Below are 16,769 nucleotides of genomic sequence, written 5' to 3' on the forward strand. Positions count from 1 at the left end.
GAAAATAAGGAGGATTATATAGGAGGAGATAGAGTGAAGAAAGGGGTAAATCGTGTAATTATATTAATTTTTTTAAAAAGTGAAAAAGAATGCCAAAGTACTGTTTGTATGGAAACATGTGACTCCAGACTATAAACCACCCTGGCTGGGTCACTCTAGCAGGTCTCCTAGAATCTAAGAGATTTTCTGTGGTGTAATAAAGTTTCAAAGAAAAAGATGCTTCAAAGAACTCCTTTTTCTGAGGTGGATGAACAGAGTGCCTTCCCCTTGATGTTCTCACTGAATAAGACTCCCACCCAAGAGCAGCCCTCCTACCCAGGGAGACTCTCTTCTATTAGTGATGAGTCTGAGGGTACCACTCAGGAAAGGAGGAGGAGGGAGGAAGGAAGGAAAGAAAGGAAGGAAGGAAAAAAGGAAGGAGAAAGGAGGGAGGGAGGAAAGAAAAAAGAAAATGAGGAAGGAAGGGAGGGAGAAGAAAGGAAGGAAGAAAGGAAGGAAAGAAAGAAAAGAAAAAAGGATGGATGGAGGGAGGAAAAATGGAAAGAAAGAGAGAAAGAAAGAAAGAAAGAAAGAAAGAAAGAAAGAAAGAAAGACTAATTTTTTTTTTGACAAGGAGGAGATTCAGTAATTTGTTGGAAATTAACAAATTGAAATTTACCCGTTGTGTCAACTGGGAAACTGAGAATAGAGTAGTTGTGTAACTGAACCTATTTTAAGGTTAGGAATGAAGTCCACAGTGAGCACCCTTATTTTAAAGTCCTGCCCTAGTGCCTGTCTTATCATTGAATTTTGTTTAACTTTAGCTAAATATTCTGGCCTTAATTTCTGATTGGTTATTTGGATTCTTCTTATTAAATATATACAGGTTATTTGGGGGGGGGGTGGGGGAAGAGGGTTTTTCTGTGTAGCCCTGGAACTCACTCTATAAACCAGGCTTGAACTCATGGATCTATCTGCCTCTGTCTCCTGAGTGCTGGGATTAAAGGTGTATACCACCACTGCCTGGCTATTTGTTTGTATTTTTTAGTAGCACCAAACATTTCTCAAATGTTTTATATTAAGAATGAAGTCAGGCTCATTTGATGACTTAACATTTTCCCCCCTCAAATAAAGGACCTTTTGCTCTGGCTGCTGATAGAAACATGAGTATGAAGAACGACTTGTCCCCCATTCCCTCTGTGGTCCTCAGTCAGCATGATGCCACCACAGAGGATGTCAGTATCCCCAGCCGGTGACACTCTCTGAACCCGTATGAAAAGCAACACATACAATAATGTGAGGTGGCAGCATCCCTGTGGGTGTGTGGCATTTACCTGTCACAGTTAGCGTGGCTGTGCAGCTGACACTGCCATATTCATTGGAGGCTTTGCAGGTATACTCGCCACAGTCAACGACCTGGGTTCTCAGGATCTCCAGGGTGGAGACATAGTTCGAAGATCGAATGGAACACTTGTCGCTCTCATAGATCTCTCTGCCAGCTTTGAACCACTGGAACCGGACATTGGGGGCTCCTTGGATCTCACAGGTGAATTTGGCTAGGTGGCCCAGAGCTACTTCCAGGGGTTCAATTCTCCTTTTGATCACAGGGGCAGCTGCAAATGAAAGCAGAACCCATTAGCATGTTTCCTTCTCGGGCACCCTGTATTTCTCTTTGCAGACTCACTTTTGTCGCTGTTAATGAAATCAGACATTGAGATTGGTGAGACGGTTTGCGGCAGGCTAAGGCACGTGACTGGAAAACGAGAATAGTGTGAAGGCAAAGCAAAAAAAAAAAAAAAAAAAAAAAAAAAAAGCAGCATGTGACATTTTTAGTTTTTACTCTGCAGTGGATTGCGGAGAAATTATTAAAACCTAATGCAATGTGTGTGCATGCGTAACCACAGGATGTACCGTCGAAGTACACCCTGCCGTCTAGGAACTGAAAATAAGGTGAAAGCCCAAGATATACCAGCTGATGTGGTGAGGTGAGACAATAGCTAAGAGACAGAAAGAAGAAGCTCATGGAGATGACAAATCATGGTCACATTGAGTTTAGAGAAGAGCCTGGTGGTTTCAGATTGCCTATGCACTGAAAACTTTTCATTATATATTATCATAACCTCTTCATATGAAAACATATCCATCTCTATAAAACATATAGGCATATGTTTTATGTAAGAATTCAGTAGTAGCGCATCTCTGATAATGCACTTCCCAACCAGGCGGAGAGAAACGTGAGTTAATAACCATGATTATGTCTGTACTTTTTTCATCCCTATTCTAAATTAGCTGGCATTCTGGAAAAGTGGCAGCAGTGACAAGTCAGTGGTGGAGCCTAAATCATGACAAAGTGGTGGGTATTAGAGCCTGGTGTATTTAATCCTTAAAGTCCAACCTCTTTCTCCCACAGTGAGCTTTGCTGATGTCATTGCTTTCCCACTGTCATTTGAGGCTTCACAGACATACTCCCCTTCGTCCTCCGTCTTTACTGCCTCGATGACCAGAGTGTAGGCATTCTGCTCTTTTAAACACTTGAACTTTGCATCTGACGGCACCAGGTTACCCTTGAAATACCAGTTCACCTCCTTAGCATTTGATATGGATGATGTAAGGTGGACAGTATCTCCTTCCTTAGAAATGGTATCCACTAAGTGTTTAAGTATAGTAGGGCAAAGGTCAGCTAAGGTACCCTCATCTTCTTGTGACTTCACTGTACTGGCTTTCTGGGTACCACTATCTTCTGCTGCTTTCCAAGTCTCAGCCTGTGGAACCTCATTGGTATCTCCCTCTTTGAATTGACTTTCCACGTTAAACCAACTGACTTCTTCTTTGGACACAAGGTACTTAGAGTCGGCTTCTGCTTCTATGATGGTTTCAACTTTCTGTGCATCTGGAAGGTGATCTTTTTCTTCTTGCACACCTATTTTGTCTTCTTCCTGAATCCTCAGATCCTCAGCCATTAAGATGTTCGTTTCTTCACAGATAATGGAGCACAAGGCATCCTTAAGTTCAGTTTCCAGGTTAGCCATTTGAGGATCTATGTCTTCAATAGTGACGGTCAACTCTTCAGTTAGTGATTTCACTGAGGTAAGAAGGTAGGTGCAAAGGATACGTTTGGGCTCTTGAGTGAAGTTTACAGCTGTGACCTCCACCTTGTCAATGTTTCTTAGCCACTCAGAGAAAAGACTTGCCTGCTCCATGGCCACAGCAGCTTGCAAAGCCTGGCGGACCTGAATTTTCAGATGCAATCGCTGCTCTTCGGGAATACTAGGAAGCAGTGTTTCCTTAGAAAGCAGGTCACTTTCTTGTACCTTCTTCACTCCGATTACTGCCTCAGGCTCCTTCTTAGACTTAGAGGTTTGGCTAGTGGGCACTGTCATGACCTCTGATTGCTCTTCCTTAAGTAGAACCTGCTTTTCCTCAAGTGCTAGTGGGAAGCTTAGGGACTTGCCCTCCTCGGTCCTCAGTGCAACGTCTTGCCCTGTGCTTTCTAGAGTGTCTGCACTAACCATCATGATTTTGCCTTCTTCTGTGCATGTATGTTGGAAAGGGACTTGGGGCTCAGAGCACATGTTAGAGACTGCAACATCAGGCCCCTCTAGACTTTCCACGTGTCCCTCAGCTAAGCTCTGACTCAGGAGGAGAGCTCTTTGCTCTTTGTCAACTTCCGGGATTATCTTTTCTCCTAGCTGAAGTGTTTCCTCAGCCACAGAGGACAGAAGTGCATGATCATTAGCTGCTGAAGACTGTGGATAATTCCCTTTGGGCTCAGCTGTTAAGGTTATCAGAGGCTTGATGGTGACTGAACTCACTTGTGCTGCAGATGAGGCACCTGGGAAAACTTCCTCAGGCTCTGCAAACTGTAGAGTATCTTCCTTGGGGAGGGTTCTCTGAGACTGGACTGTCTGCAGGTGTAAAGTAGGGGGTGGTTCTTTGCCTTTCTGTAGGTGAACCACACCATCAATGGTAGGCAGCTCCCCAGTGCTCTGGGGAGTGGACATGACAACGGGTTGCAGCTTCTGAGCCCCTGTGGTCACCCCAGTACCCAGTTCACTGTCATCAACATTATGCTCATAAGAAAGCTGCAGCGTTTCCTCTGCAATTAAAGCAGCGTTGGAAATGGCACCCTTAGCAAAAGCTGTAACTTCCTGCTGTGAGTCAACCTCCTGAACTAAAGGGCCCCTTGCAGATGTTTCCAGAAAATCATCAGGAACTCCTGAGGTGGACTCCTCCTGGCAGGAGGCATCGGGCACATCTGCTTCCAGAAGCACAAGAAGCTCTGCAGCACAGGTGGACTCCCCCAACAGGTTCTCGGCCTTACAGATGTACAGGCCACTATCTCCCCTCTGAGGGTCATTAACAATAAAGGTCCCAGAGCCATCAGGATTGTGAATGATGGTGTAACAAACGTTGGTATAAAGCGGCATGTCTTCTTTGAACCACAAAACAGTGGGGGCAGGCTCTCCATGCACCAAGTATTCAAAGACAGCAGGGTTTCCTGGGGCACAGTGGACTGGTTTTAACTCCTTGAAAAAGTAAGGAGGGCAAAGCCCTTCGGGCTTTTCCAGAGCTTTCGTCACCACTGACTCCACCTCCTTGCTCCTCTCTCCTTTGGGGCTTACTTTTAGGTGAGCACTACACACTGTCTTTCCATACTCATTACTGGCCATGCACGTATACTCCCCCTCATCCTGAAATCTGGTGAACAGAATGATTAAGCTGTGGTTATCCCCATCAAAGACAAATTTGTAGTCAGCAGAAGGGGCTAATAGCATCCCATTAAAGAACCATTGAATTTTAGGCTTGGGGCAGCCAATGACAGTAACAGACAATTTAGCTACGTCTTCAACACTTATTTCAATGTCTGCTATTTCTCTGATGAAGACTGGGGCAGCGCCTTCCTGTCTGGGATCAAAGCAGGTGGAGTGAGCTGGAGGCTCAGACAGAAGTTCAAGTGTTTCATTCGCGTTAGGTAAATGTAGATCAGAACTATAGGTTTGAAAATCTTCCTCGGCAGACAGAAGGCTAGCAATTTCTGTGTGGAGAGAAATTCATTATGACATCACCATACAGTTTTGTTTAACAAACAGTATCAAAGAATTAGACACCAATTAGAGGCCTTCTGCTTTGGAATAAGGTTGTGGTGAGATTAACTTATCAAAAAAACCCACATTCCTAACTTTCTTAGCCTATTATGGAGAATCAAGCAGGTATAACAACTGCACAAAAGCAATTTTATATCCAAGTCATCTGTTAGGGTTTACAAATTGTGATATACACCTGGATATAAAGTTTGAAGAAGTGCTAGATAAATATTTATAAATTGTAAATCTAGGGTTACTTGTATCAACTTCTAAAAAGACATAGAATTGTTATATAGGGTTTTCTTGAATTTAATGATAATTTTCAATGAAAACATGTTTAAGCTAGAACTTCTAAATGGATATCGGCAGCAATAACAAAATCAGAGGCTAGCCAGGTATAGTCCCAGTTTAGAAGGCGGAGGCAGGGGGATTCCCAGTTCCAGACCTGTTCGAACCCTTCCTGTATTAGGCTACAGGAAAGGTTTGATTCTGACTGCTGCAGAAACCGTTGTTGTTACTAGGAAATCAGGTCTCCCATCACTCAGATAACTCAACAATGTATTTCAAGAAATATTTTATAATAAGACATTTACAAAAATAGAAAGCAGAAATAAGAAAAAGTGACTCTAATATCCAAACATTGGTGATAATTTATTGTGTAAGGCAATTATACAGCATTATTGAGTGGGGGCGCCGAGTAACATATACTCTTTCAATGGGATCTCAAACAACCAAGTGAGAGACAAGTAGCTTCTCAAAAGGAAGTAGGTTCTCAATTCAATCTGCTGGGGATGTTTGACTGCCCAGTTACTGGAAGTTTTACTGCCTAAATAAAAAGCAGTTTGATTTTATTAATCAACTTCCCTCACATTACACTGAATACTTTTGTGCCTTAATTCCTTACTGGTCTAGTGTCTTAGTATATTGGAAGGCAGGGCTCATGTCTGCTGGCTATAAAACACTAGGTAAACTTGTCTATAGCATGTGACAAAAACAGACAATTTAGCTACATCTTCAATGCTTATTTTAACATCTGCTATTTCTCTGATGAAAACTGGGGCAGCGTCTTCCTGTCTGGGATCAAACCGGGTGGAATGAGTTGGAGGCTCAGACTGAAGTTCAAGTATGGAATACTTATTTATTAAGCTACTTTTGACTGCCACTAATAAGCCACTGATGATTTCATACTTAGACTCCACACTTAAAATATTACCAGTGGCCACTTAGCTTTGCATCTGTGCTAAGTATATTAGCTTTCCCTTCTCTTTAATCCCCAAAATACATGCAAAGGGAACAGATATGGATAGAGTTAAAGTACCCTGAGTTGCTAATATGGAAAAATAGTTTCAAAAGTTTCCCCTATTTCAAAACATAGCATATTAATCATACACACAAGAATACAGTGCACGAGCCTCAAATGGGCCCAACTATGAAAGTTGGAGTTAAGAATTACCTGACTCTACAGTATCTCATGATGACTTCTAAATTCAACTCTGTGTAACACATGGAATTCTTTATCAAGCATTTGGGAAATTAATATCCCAAGCTGTAAAGTTATGTATCATTGAATCAGAAAATAAAAGACTCCATTTAATGATTATAAGTGTGGGGGAGGTTTATTTTTTTCCTTTCAGCTATTATTATTTAATGCGTCCTCAAGATCAACGCATCTGAGACTATTGGAATCATAATAAGAAAAACCAAAGCCTTCCTTCCTGCGGGAATAAAAGTATCCATTTAAAAATCACCAGATATGAAAACATTTTCCTCCATCCCTGTCTTCATTTGCTTTTCTGGCTTTTTAATGTGATTGTGCTTGTGATATGTGGGTAGGTGTGCCTGTCATACAAGCTATGACTCGGATTTCTAATTAATTGTATATGCAGTATGAGACTAAATGTAGGAAAAACTAGTGCCTTAGGGGCACTAGTGTGGTATATTATATCTAAATTATTACCAAAGGTATTATATGCTCTGTGGTTGAAGTGAAAATCGTTGTTCCACAATTATTTATTTAGTACCAGATAGTGGCCACTTTAAACAAATATGATTTTTAAAAAATTGAGGGAAATGAGACAATTGGCTAGTCTGCCTATTTCCTACATATGCTTTTAATCTTTTGGTTTGGATGATGTGTGGGAACGTCCATTGTTAAAATAATATCAACAGATAAAAGAAACAATGTGGTAGCTATGTAAGTTCTTATGGAAATTAAATTTGAAACAAATGCTACATGTTTGGCCATCAATATTAACATGGTTAATACAACTATGATCCTTAAGTATTGCTGAACGCAGTCCTCAAGTGCAACCAGGAGGTCACGATCATAACTTAAGAATGGAAGGCTAGACACTCTCATTGTCTCTTCTGTGGTTCTCATCTGTGACAAGCTGAAATTTACTTGTTATATTTAGTTGTCACCACTAGGTGACAAAGCATCTTTCTATTGACTTTATAACCTATGAGGCCTTTTGACCTAACTCCACATTCTTACATAAGAATACTGATTTTTTTTCATATTTATTAGGTCTTACATGCAAAGACCAAGGTCCATATTGATTCATAGTTACAATATTAAAGCTCTGTGAATTATTAAAATTGAAAAACAAAATTAAAAATTCAACTTATAAACATAAACGTCCTGCTGGAATTTGAATGGTTATTGATTTCTAGTTATTTTTAAAACTTAAAATTCTACAAAAAATAGTAAGAAAATTTACTCTGCTGTTATATATACTAAACAAAAGCCACCATATTGTCTCAGTTACAGGAGTGTCTTACCTTCTTTTGTCTAATTTAGAGATTCTGATACTGGCATATAGTTAACATTTTAAATTCAGATGAATATGGTAATACCCCCAGGTCAACACTGCACTTTACTTGATGCCCCAAATAAGAAAATAAAATTATTTCCAAATGTGAACAGACCATAACCTTTATGCATGCCCAGTTATCAAGACTGCAACATAAATAGACTATGAAGTTGGCTATCATTTGGGCAACATTGAGTTTATTCCTCATTTTTGCCCTCCTATATCTGACTAAATCAATGTAGGTTTGTCTGAATGCTAAGAGGCTTCTAATTGAAAAGTGACTTAGGGCCAGAAGGAGTTTTCTCTTACCAGTTTATCCACATGGTTATCTGACATGGTCACCCTTCTACCTTGCATCTGTAGTATACCTGCTGAAAGTAGAAGCTGAGACACTCTGTGGAGGAGAGGTGACGGAGAAGTTCAAACATAAACACAAACAATTGGGTATCCAAGGAGGTGTTTAATCGTGCTGGATGACACATGGCATAACTGACACAGGTGATGGTTTCAGGGTTTGGATCACAGAATATTTACATGCATGAATAAGATGAGATTTCTGCACAGAAAGACTATCTCCAGGAGTCTTCAGTGTCATGATCTAAATACAGTGGCTACACTTGGAAGGTTGCTAATCCATAGACTTTGGGAGTGACAGAGCCCCGAGACATCTCACTTTAAGAGAGGGTGAGGATGGCCGAGCTCCTAGCCATTCCTGAATTGTTCGTAGCTACACAGCTGTACTCTCCCTGGTCGTCTTTAGTTAAGCCTGTTATGAACAGATTGTGGAACCCTATGCCACTTTCCTCAGCACTGAACCTTAATCCTTGGACCAGTTTTCCATCTTTGTACCAAGAAACGGTGGGTCTCGGTGAACCACGGACTAAACACTGGAAATATGCTGCTGTCCCTAAGGGAGCATGGCAATCAGAAATACCTTTGATGAACCTGGGAGGGCCCTCCACCACCTGGAATTCAAAAAAGCTGTCTGCATATTTGCTTCTCAAGACTAGCTCCTCCTTCTGACTGCTTAAAGTCACTTTGCTTGTCCTGGCGGCCATAGCAGAGACTTGGGATTCTCCCATGGTGAGGAAGCCTCGGCAGATGGCCTCTCCTGCGCTATTCAGAGCTCTGCATCTGTATGTTGCACTGTCGGAAGGGCCAACATCTCTGATTCTAAGGCTGTGAGTCCCTTTCTCCTCGCTAATCACATATTTCCTGTCATCTGGCTCAATGCACATATACTCCTTATACCACGTGACTTCAGGGGGAGGAATGCCTATGACTGAACACTTGAAGACAGCATTGGAATTTTCTGGAATTCTAAAATCGCAGATGGGTGTTATGAAGCGAGGAGGCATTTCAAAGGCTTCTAAATCGATCTTCAACTCTCTGCCTTCTTTCCCTTGGGACTCGGCACTGGGATCTACTAAACTCAGCGGGAGAATGTCTAAGCTCACGATCATGCTTTTATGATCAGGAGTAAATTCAGGAACCGTAACTATTTTCACCTGCTTTTCAAATTCCTTCACATCTTTTTCACTTAGTTCCACTTCCAGGACAATCTCTTGAGGAGAAGGTGTTCTCGATGAGTTGGTGTTTGCCATGTCAAACTCCATGATGTGTTGGTGGGTTACTGGTGGTGGCAGGGCCACGGCTCTTTCCTCTTGGGGTACGACGTCTACGTTTGCAAAGCTCTTTGCCTCTCCTATGATGTTTACCGCATGGCACATGTACTCTCCCCCGTCTCCTTTTTGAATGTTGGAAATTTCCAGAGAACACACATTGCCCACCCTTTCCATTTTGATTCTGTCATCTGGCTCCAGCAAAGATTTATTTCGATACCATTTCACACCAGGGACTGGAAGACCCTCGACTTCGATGATGAAGCCTAATGTTGTATTTTCGTATATCTTCCTTTTGCTCAGAGGCTCGATGAAAGATGGAGGCATTTCATCGTCTTTGGGTTCGATGGCTTCATTGGGTGTGCCGAATGAGTCTGAACGCCATGTTTCATAAGGTGAACTCCTCTCGTCTGTAGGTGTATGGAAATGCTCATTTGCAGTGCTGTCTTCCCTCTCTAGTTTTGACAGGTTTGTGCTTACATTTCTAGAATGGTTTGGTCCTTTAGTAGGAATAAAACCTCTCTCTAGTTTCTCACCTGGGGGAGTGGAAAATCTCTCCAGAGCCTCCCCTGGGGGTGTAGAAAATCTCTCCAGAGCCTCCCCTGGGGGTGTAGAAAATCTCTCCAGAGCCTCCCCTGAGGGTGTAGAAAATCTCTCCAGAGCCTCCCCTGGGGGTGTAGAAAATCTCTCCAGAGCCTCCCCTGGGGGAGTGGAGTATCTCTCCAGAGCCTCCCCTGGGGGAGTAGAGTATCTCTCCAGAGCATCCCCTGAGGGTGTGGAGTATCTTTCAGGCATTTCACCTTCAGAAGGTGTTGAGTATCTTTCCCCATTTTCCTCAGCTCTTGAATTTGCTACGGATTGCTCAATTATATCTGAAGGCTTAAAACATAAATCAGGAGACTTTGGAGATTCTAAATTTTCTACAGAAGATGGTGGGCTATAGAACTGATCTAACTCAGACATGTCTTCACTGCTTGTGCTTCCCACATCAATTGAAATATCAGACTCCGGAGAACAGGGTCGCCCTAGGGATTCCTGTTTCTGGTTGTAATATTCGTACACGGTGTTGAAAGTTACTTCTTCAACCTCCATTGAAGTGACTGACTCACTCTGAACAAGTTGTGCATTGCGTTTGGTGTCTCTGACTTCAGGCACCTCATACCTTCCCTCAGCAAGTAAGTAATGTGTTAGGGAGGTCTCAGATCCCACCTCTTCAGTTGTTTGGGCCTCTTCCAATCCAGGGAGATTTTCAGGCGAACTCTTTTCTATCTTTTCTCCTTCCATGGAGGAGAAAGAGCTTTCATTTTGTATGTGAACTTCATGATAGGTTTCTTCTCCTGAGGCCTCAATTGACTCACTTATCTGTTCTCTTAGGTCCTGCTGCTCTTCAGTCATCAAGAATGGCAAGTCCTGACTCAGAGACAGCTGTCTGTGAAGCACGTCTGCTCCATGAACATCACCTCTGGGATTTTCTAGAGTTCCTTCGTAGCCCTGAGTCACACCAAATGCTGGTCTTAAGGTGGGTCCGTCCTCCATTTCATGATCCTCCAAAAGTTCTTCCTCACTCACTGCCCTTTTCAACTGTGAGATGAAACTCTTCTCTCCATTTCCTACAGAAGCATTTATCTCAGAAACATTAGTTTCTTCTATATCAGCAGACGGAGTCTGAAATAAAGCCCATGATTCAGCATGGACCACTTCAGAAAAAGACTCGGGCATACAATCATTTTTTAAAATTGCTGTATTTTCTTCCTGGGAATATTGAAAGCTTTGGTAGATAGAAATCTCTTCTTTGTGGCATGTTTCCTGCTTGTTCTCAGTTTCTTGGCCCTGGGATGCCTCACCTAGATCTTCTATGTGAGAATACATTTGCTTTAGATCAAAGACAATGTCTTCAGGATTAGCCATTTCTGAAGCAGGTTGTTGAGTTTTTAAAGAGCTTTTATCTTGTTGGCCATTGGCAAAATCTTGGAAATTCATGCCTGTAGTTTCTATCTGTGAGTGAAACTGCTTGAGATCAAATGTAACAGGTGCCTCGACCTTTTCTTGGTCTAGAGGAAGCATTTCTTCCTGTTGTCCCCTCTCTTCTATTTCAAATTCCTCATGAGCTTGAGAGGAAAGCTGCTTCAGATCCATTACGATGTTAGATGATTCTGCTTCTGTGTGTGAAGCCACTCCCTCTGCCTGATGCATATTGCTCAAGCCTGATTCTTTTTGCTTTAATGAAAACTCTTGATTCTCCCATTTCTTTTGCGGGGCTGTAACAAAGGATTTCTTGGTCCGTCTCTTTTCTAAAACTCCCTTTTCTGCACGCTGTAGCTTTTCGAATGCAATGATCTTATGCTTCACTTTTTTCCCTGGGTAGTACCTTTCTCCTTCAAGGGCTTCTTCATAGGTAGGGACAGGTGAGTCTTCCACATCCTGAACTGCATCAGAGGGTCTCTTGGAGTGGATATTTAGCACATAATCACTTTGAGAATGTCCTTTCATATTTCCCCGTTTCAGTCCATGATGTCCAAAATCATCTCTGACTTCGTTTCTAATGTTAGCTTCTCTGAAATTATCAACAAATGGATAAATGGTAGCTTCTGCTTGGAGTGACTGAGACCTCTCATGAATATATCCCTCATCTTGGCATTGGAGGAATTCTGTTCTGTGAGGTGCATTGATGTCTGTGGGTCTAGAAGCACCCTGCATAGGCTTGGATAGTTTTTCACTAGAAGTTGGACAGTCTACCTCATTTTTCTTGCCCACCTGCTCAACTGTCTCAAGGCTTTGAAAATACTCCCTTACAGTATATTCTTTTATATTTGATTGGGCATCAAAAGGACCAACTGGATTATCATAAAAATGTGTCCTTACAGATTCCTCCTGAACTTGTGTTTGTTGATTTTTGGAATATTGTGCATACATTCCACTCATATTTTCCAACTGACTATATTCCCTATAAGTGATGGGTTCTACGGTTAAATCTAAAATACTCTCAGCTATGCCTGAATCATTTTCAGCCACACATTGATACCTTCCAGAGTCATGGGAACTGACATCATTGATATATAATCTGTAGCTACAATTAACTTCTTCGATCTCAAACTTTTGGTTCTGCTTTACAGGAACTCCATTATGAAACCATGTGACTACTGGCTGAGGCTCCCCCGAGATTAAGCATTCAAGCATTACAGAATTCCCTTCCCTACAACTGGCACTCTTTGGCATTTCCTGTAGCATCTTTGGTGGCTCATTAGTAATATCAGAGGAGAATGTAAACTTATGTTTTGGTGACTGGATGGCTTGATCTTGAGATGTTGCTTCAGGTTCCAACTCAAACAGTTCCCTGCATTCTTTGTTCTGTTCTGGGGTTGGAGTGGCTGCGGTTATCTGAATTTCTACAGGGAAGGAGAGTAGCTCTCTGTCTGCAGAGGGGAGTTCTGGGAGGTTAGTCTTTAACATATGAAGATGTTCTTGACTCTCTTGACTAAAAGATGGGTGAATCCTTCTTGCCTGGTCAAACACCAAGGTCAGCTCTTCTTCTTCATCTGTGTAGTCAGGCCACACTGGGACCTTATGAGGCTGGGAATCATACCTTGGCTTTGCTCTCACTCTAAGCATACTGGTTGCTTTCACTGTTCCATACTGGTTAAACAGCACACAGGTAACAGAGCCTCCATAATGGGGCTGAACAGAAGGAAAGGTTAACGTTGAGTAGTTCTCAAATGTGTGAGTGGTAAAACCTTGACTACGCGGTATGGGCATCTCATTGTTATACCATGTCACAATGGGCTGAGGGTATCCTTGAAAATGACAGACAAATTTACAGCTGTCACCTTCGTAAACGTCTTGAGATTCAATATCCTGGAGAAATGAAGGTGGGCAACGTTGTGGATGTTTTTGAAAGTAATTTTCGAAAGATCTTGCTTTCTCCTCATGCTCTACTTTGAATTCTTCCATTTTTGTGGAAACATGGCATTGCCCCTCTCGCCGACCCCTCTGTGTTCCTCCTCCACTATCTATGTCTGTGGTGTCTTTAGCATCTACAAGTGCATCCAAGGACTCACTGGGACATGGTGTGAAAACTTGAGGCATCTTCTCGGGAGCCTCACCTATCCTTCCACTCTTATATCCATGCAGTTCCTCATTAGAGGTGATCGTTGATGGTTCCCTGGTCACGGTGCTGTTCACAGACTCTTCAAAGTGCTCCCTGGCTTGAGGGTTTTCACCTACTAGGGCATGCTCATACAAATAGCCTTTTGGGAGGCTTTCTTCTAGAAAGGTCTCTTGGTTCGGGCTATTTTCAGTCTGGAGATCTTCATCACCAGTGGCTTGGACACTTGAAGGAGGTTCTCTGTTTTGATGTATTTGGTTAGGAAGGGAGTACGGATTCTGGGTGACTCCTTCTGCTGCATTACCAATCCTATTCCTGTCTTCAGCAAACTCCCACACAAACCCACGCTTCCCTCCCTCTCTAGAGAATGGAGCATCTCTGACCATGTCCTCACTTCTCACAGTCATCGAGTTTATCTCAGACGATGCATCTAAAAGACATACTTTCCTTCTCTCTAAGAAGATTTTTCTCGCCTCCCGTAACCGCTGCAACTTCATTTTGGTTTCCTCATCTAGGAAACTCTCACCTACACTCAGGCATCCTCTGATATCAAGTTTGCTTTCAGACCACTCATCACTGTACACATAGTCTGCTCTTCTGACAGGGCTCGCTGTCCTAAAGTGTATGGTTCTCATCATCCCCTTCTGCTCCACATCTTGCTTTTTGTTAAAGGGGGAGCCAGTAAACCTCAGGCCAACCTTTATCCTCTTTTCTCTCCTTTCACCTAGACCCCCTGTGTTTTCCCGTGTCTGTTCTGCCCTTTTCAGAAATTCTAAGTATCGCTCATCTTGCCCTTTCTGGATAACATGCAGTGATGCACTGGACTCGGCAGACCCCTCAGTATTAACTGCCAAGAACCTATAACTGCCAGAATCTCGTCCTTGGACCCTTTTCAACTCTAAGCTGGAAGAGTGTTGATGTAAGTCATTCTCGGTTCTTATGACCCGGCGGAGACCTGTTGGGATGGGCCTATTATTATGAAACCAAGTCACTTCTGGAGTTGGATAAGCAATCAGCCTGCATGTAAACACAACAGGTTCACCCTCTAAAGCATATTGAAATGTGAGTTTTTGAGTAAAAGTAGGCTTGAAATATTCAGGCCAGGAGCTTGTGGATGACGTTCTATTTGCATATCTCCTGGCCATCAGGGAGTGGTGGTCTATGTCTTCAGAGTCGGAGTAGGCGCCTCGTGTGTCTCCTGCGCTGTCAGCTTCCCCCTCAAAGAGTTCTTCTGAAAGATAATTAAATTACAAAGCATTTTACTATTTTCCACAGCACTTGGAAAAGTTGAAAATAAATGAAATTGTAAAATAGGAAATGAAATGAAGTGCATGCTACAGAGTCTCACAAATCCGTAAAAAATTCACTCACCATATTTGTTCGAATAAACGCAACACCATGCTCTGTTTAAAAGATTCTGACACGACAATCGTTCGTTGTCTGGTCTTTTCTTCAGACTGTTGAAATTTCTTCTTGAACAAGCAAAAGTGCATTTCAAAAGTAACATATTCCTGTGTGTATTTGTTTTGTGAGCAGGACAAGTTTTCTGTTTTGATGGCTAAGAGGGAAATCTTACCTGACTTGCAGAGAGAAGAATAAACGCCCTTTCTGATCCTTTTGATTGTAGATTAAAATATTAAAATTTTGATAATGAACTATTTAAAAATATATAGAACTATAATCATAAATAATTAGATGACATAAAATGAGAAGGCGTTTATTCGAACTAATACAGCTATAAAGTCACAACAGTATGCAAAGTAAAGCAGGCAAGGGTCACATGAGATAGCTATCTGCAAGCCAGTATAAGAGACATATCATGTTAAAGTGATCCGTGTGCATGAGATATAGACCAAGAATGGGAATGTAAGGTTTTCACACATCCTAAAAAAGTAGCATTTCTATTGTAATTCATTCATGACATTGCATTCTGGAAATGAACAGGTTAACCCCCATTGCTCAATTCAATTCACCATGATTTTGAAAACAAACCTCTACTTCCATGATTTCATGCATTAAAATGAAACCCGTTCATAGTACACACTTTTCAAGATGGCTACAAACATAGAACTGAACGTGGCTGATAAAGTTTCAATGTAAGATCCTTTTAAAATCACCATCCATTAATTTACTGTGAAATGCACATAACCATCAGCATACTAAACCAGGCATGCGACATAGGAATATATTCTCAAAGAAATATATTTGTACATCTATGCCATATCCTCAAAACTCCTAAGAGAAATCAAGTAGGTCATGGATTCTGCTAATACTCTGAAGTTTCTACTTAATCTCACACTCGTCATAACAATACCTTTCATCTCCATTTCAATTTGCTGGCCGATCCTCTCATGTAAAATTGACTCGGGAGCTAAAATAGAAAAGTAACAAGACACCTGGGTAAGTAACTGCATGCAGCTTCTGAATTAACTCATTATCTATGTGATAGTCGCTGCCCTTCTTTTGTAAAAAGAGAAAATGCACCCCACCAAAATACCCATGCCAAATGAATTGATGAGTGGATGGGTGACAAATTATTACAAAGAGTTGTGTTCCACTCCCCCATGCCTTTACATGCACCCAAAATAGCAACCCCAAAGCTAAAAATACTCTCTTTGTCATGTCCTGCCAACTGCACACTTGATAAGACATGAAACCACATTTATTAGGAACATGCACTTGATTGCTTGCCACTTGTATTTTTTTCCCTGCAGAATAATGAATTTTTTACTAGTAAGTGGTCCCTTGATTTGAACCTCCTCTCAAACTTGGAAGGATACAACATCCAATTACACGTCAGCCAGTGAACGAAGACTTCTCAACTCTAAATTTCTTTTATTATACAAGGACCAGATTTAGGTTTGGGGCACAGTGGTCTCTGGGACAGTTTCCAGGACAAGGATAGTAGCCTGGGACACATGTTCTTCAATTCCTGTAGAACTGGCAGTGGCTCTGAGGGCTTTTCCTGCATCTCCTTGTGATCTTTGGCATGGCATAAATGACAAACCTGATGTTTTCTTTAATGACTCTTTTTACTCCGTGGGTTGTTTTAGTTTGTTAATTTTAAACATTAAAGATACTATTACACTCTTAGTATCTGAATGGAGTAACTTTTGTAACTACTCTGCCTTGTGATTCTTTTGCTACTTAAGGAAAGCCATACATTAGT

At 41.8% G+C, this 16,769-nt stretch overlaps 1 protein-coding gene across 2 annotated transcripts in view; it reads right to left on the minus strand.

The window, feature by feature from the left end:
* Positions 1 to 16,769, minus strand: part of Ttn (titin) — a 269,037-nt gene that overhangs the window by 199,329 nt on the left and 52,939 nt on the right. Inside the window, exons 43-45 of one of the 2 annotated variants that reach the window (XM_076928942.1) lie at positions 15,915 to 15,971; positions 2,375 to 5,014; positions 1,314 to 1,592 (exon numbers count right to left, since the gene is read on the minus strand). In XM_076928942.1, the coding sequence (XP_076785057.1) occupies positions 1,314 to 1,592; positions 2,375 to 5,014; positions 15,915 to 15,971 (2,976 nt within the window). Of the gene's footprint in view, positions 1 to 1,313; positions 1,593 to 2,374; positions 5,015 to 8,395; positions 14,832 to 15,914; positions 15,972 to 16,769 lie in introns of those variants that run through there. The other variant, XM_076928943.1, reaches the window with a different exon arrangement.

This window comes from Arvicanthis niloticus, chromosome 2, assembly GCF_011762505.2.
Source record: "Arvicanthis niloticus isolate mArvNil1 chromosome 2, mArvNil1.pat.X, whole genome shotgun sequence".
In the NCBI taxonomy this organism is placed as follows: domain Eukaryota; kingdom Metazoa; phylum Chordata; class Mammalia; order Rodentia; family Muridae; genus Arvicanthis; species Arvicanthis niloticus.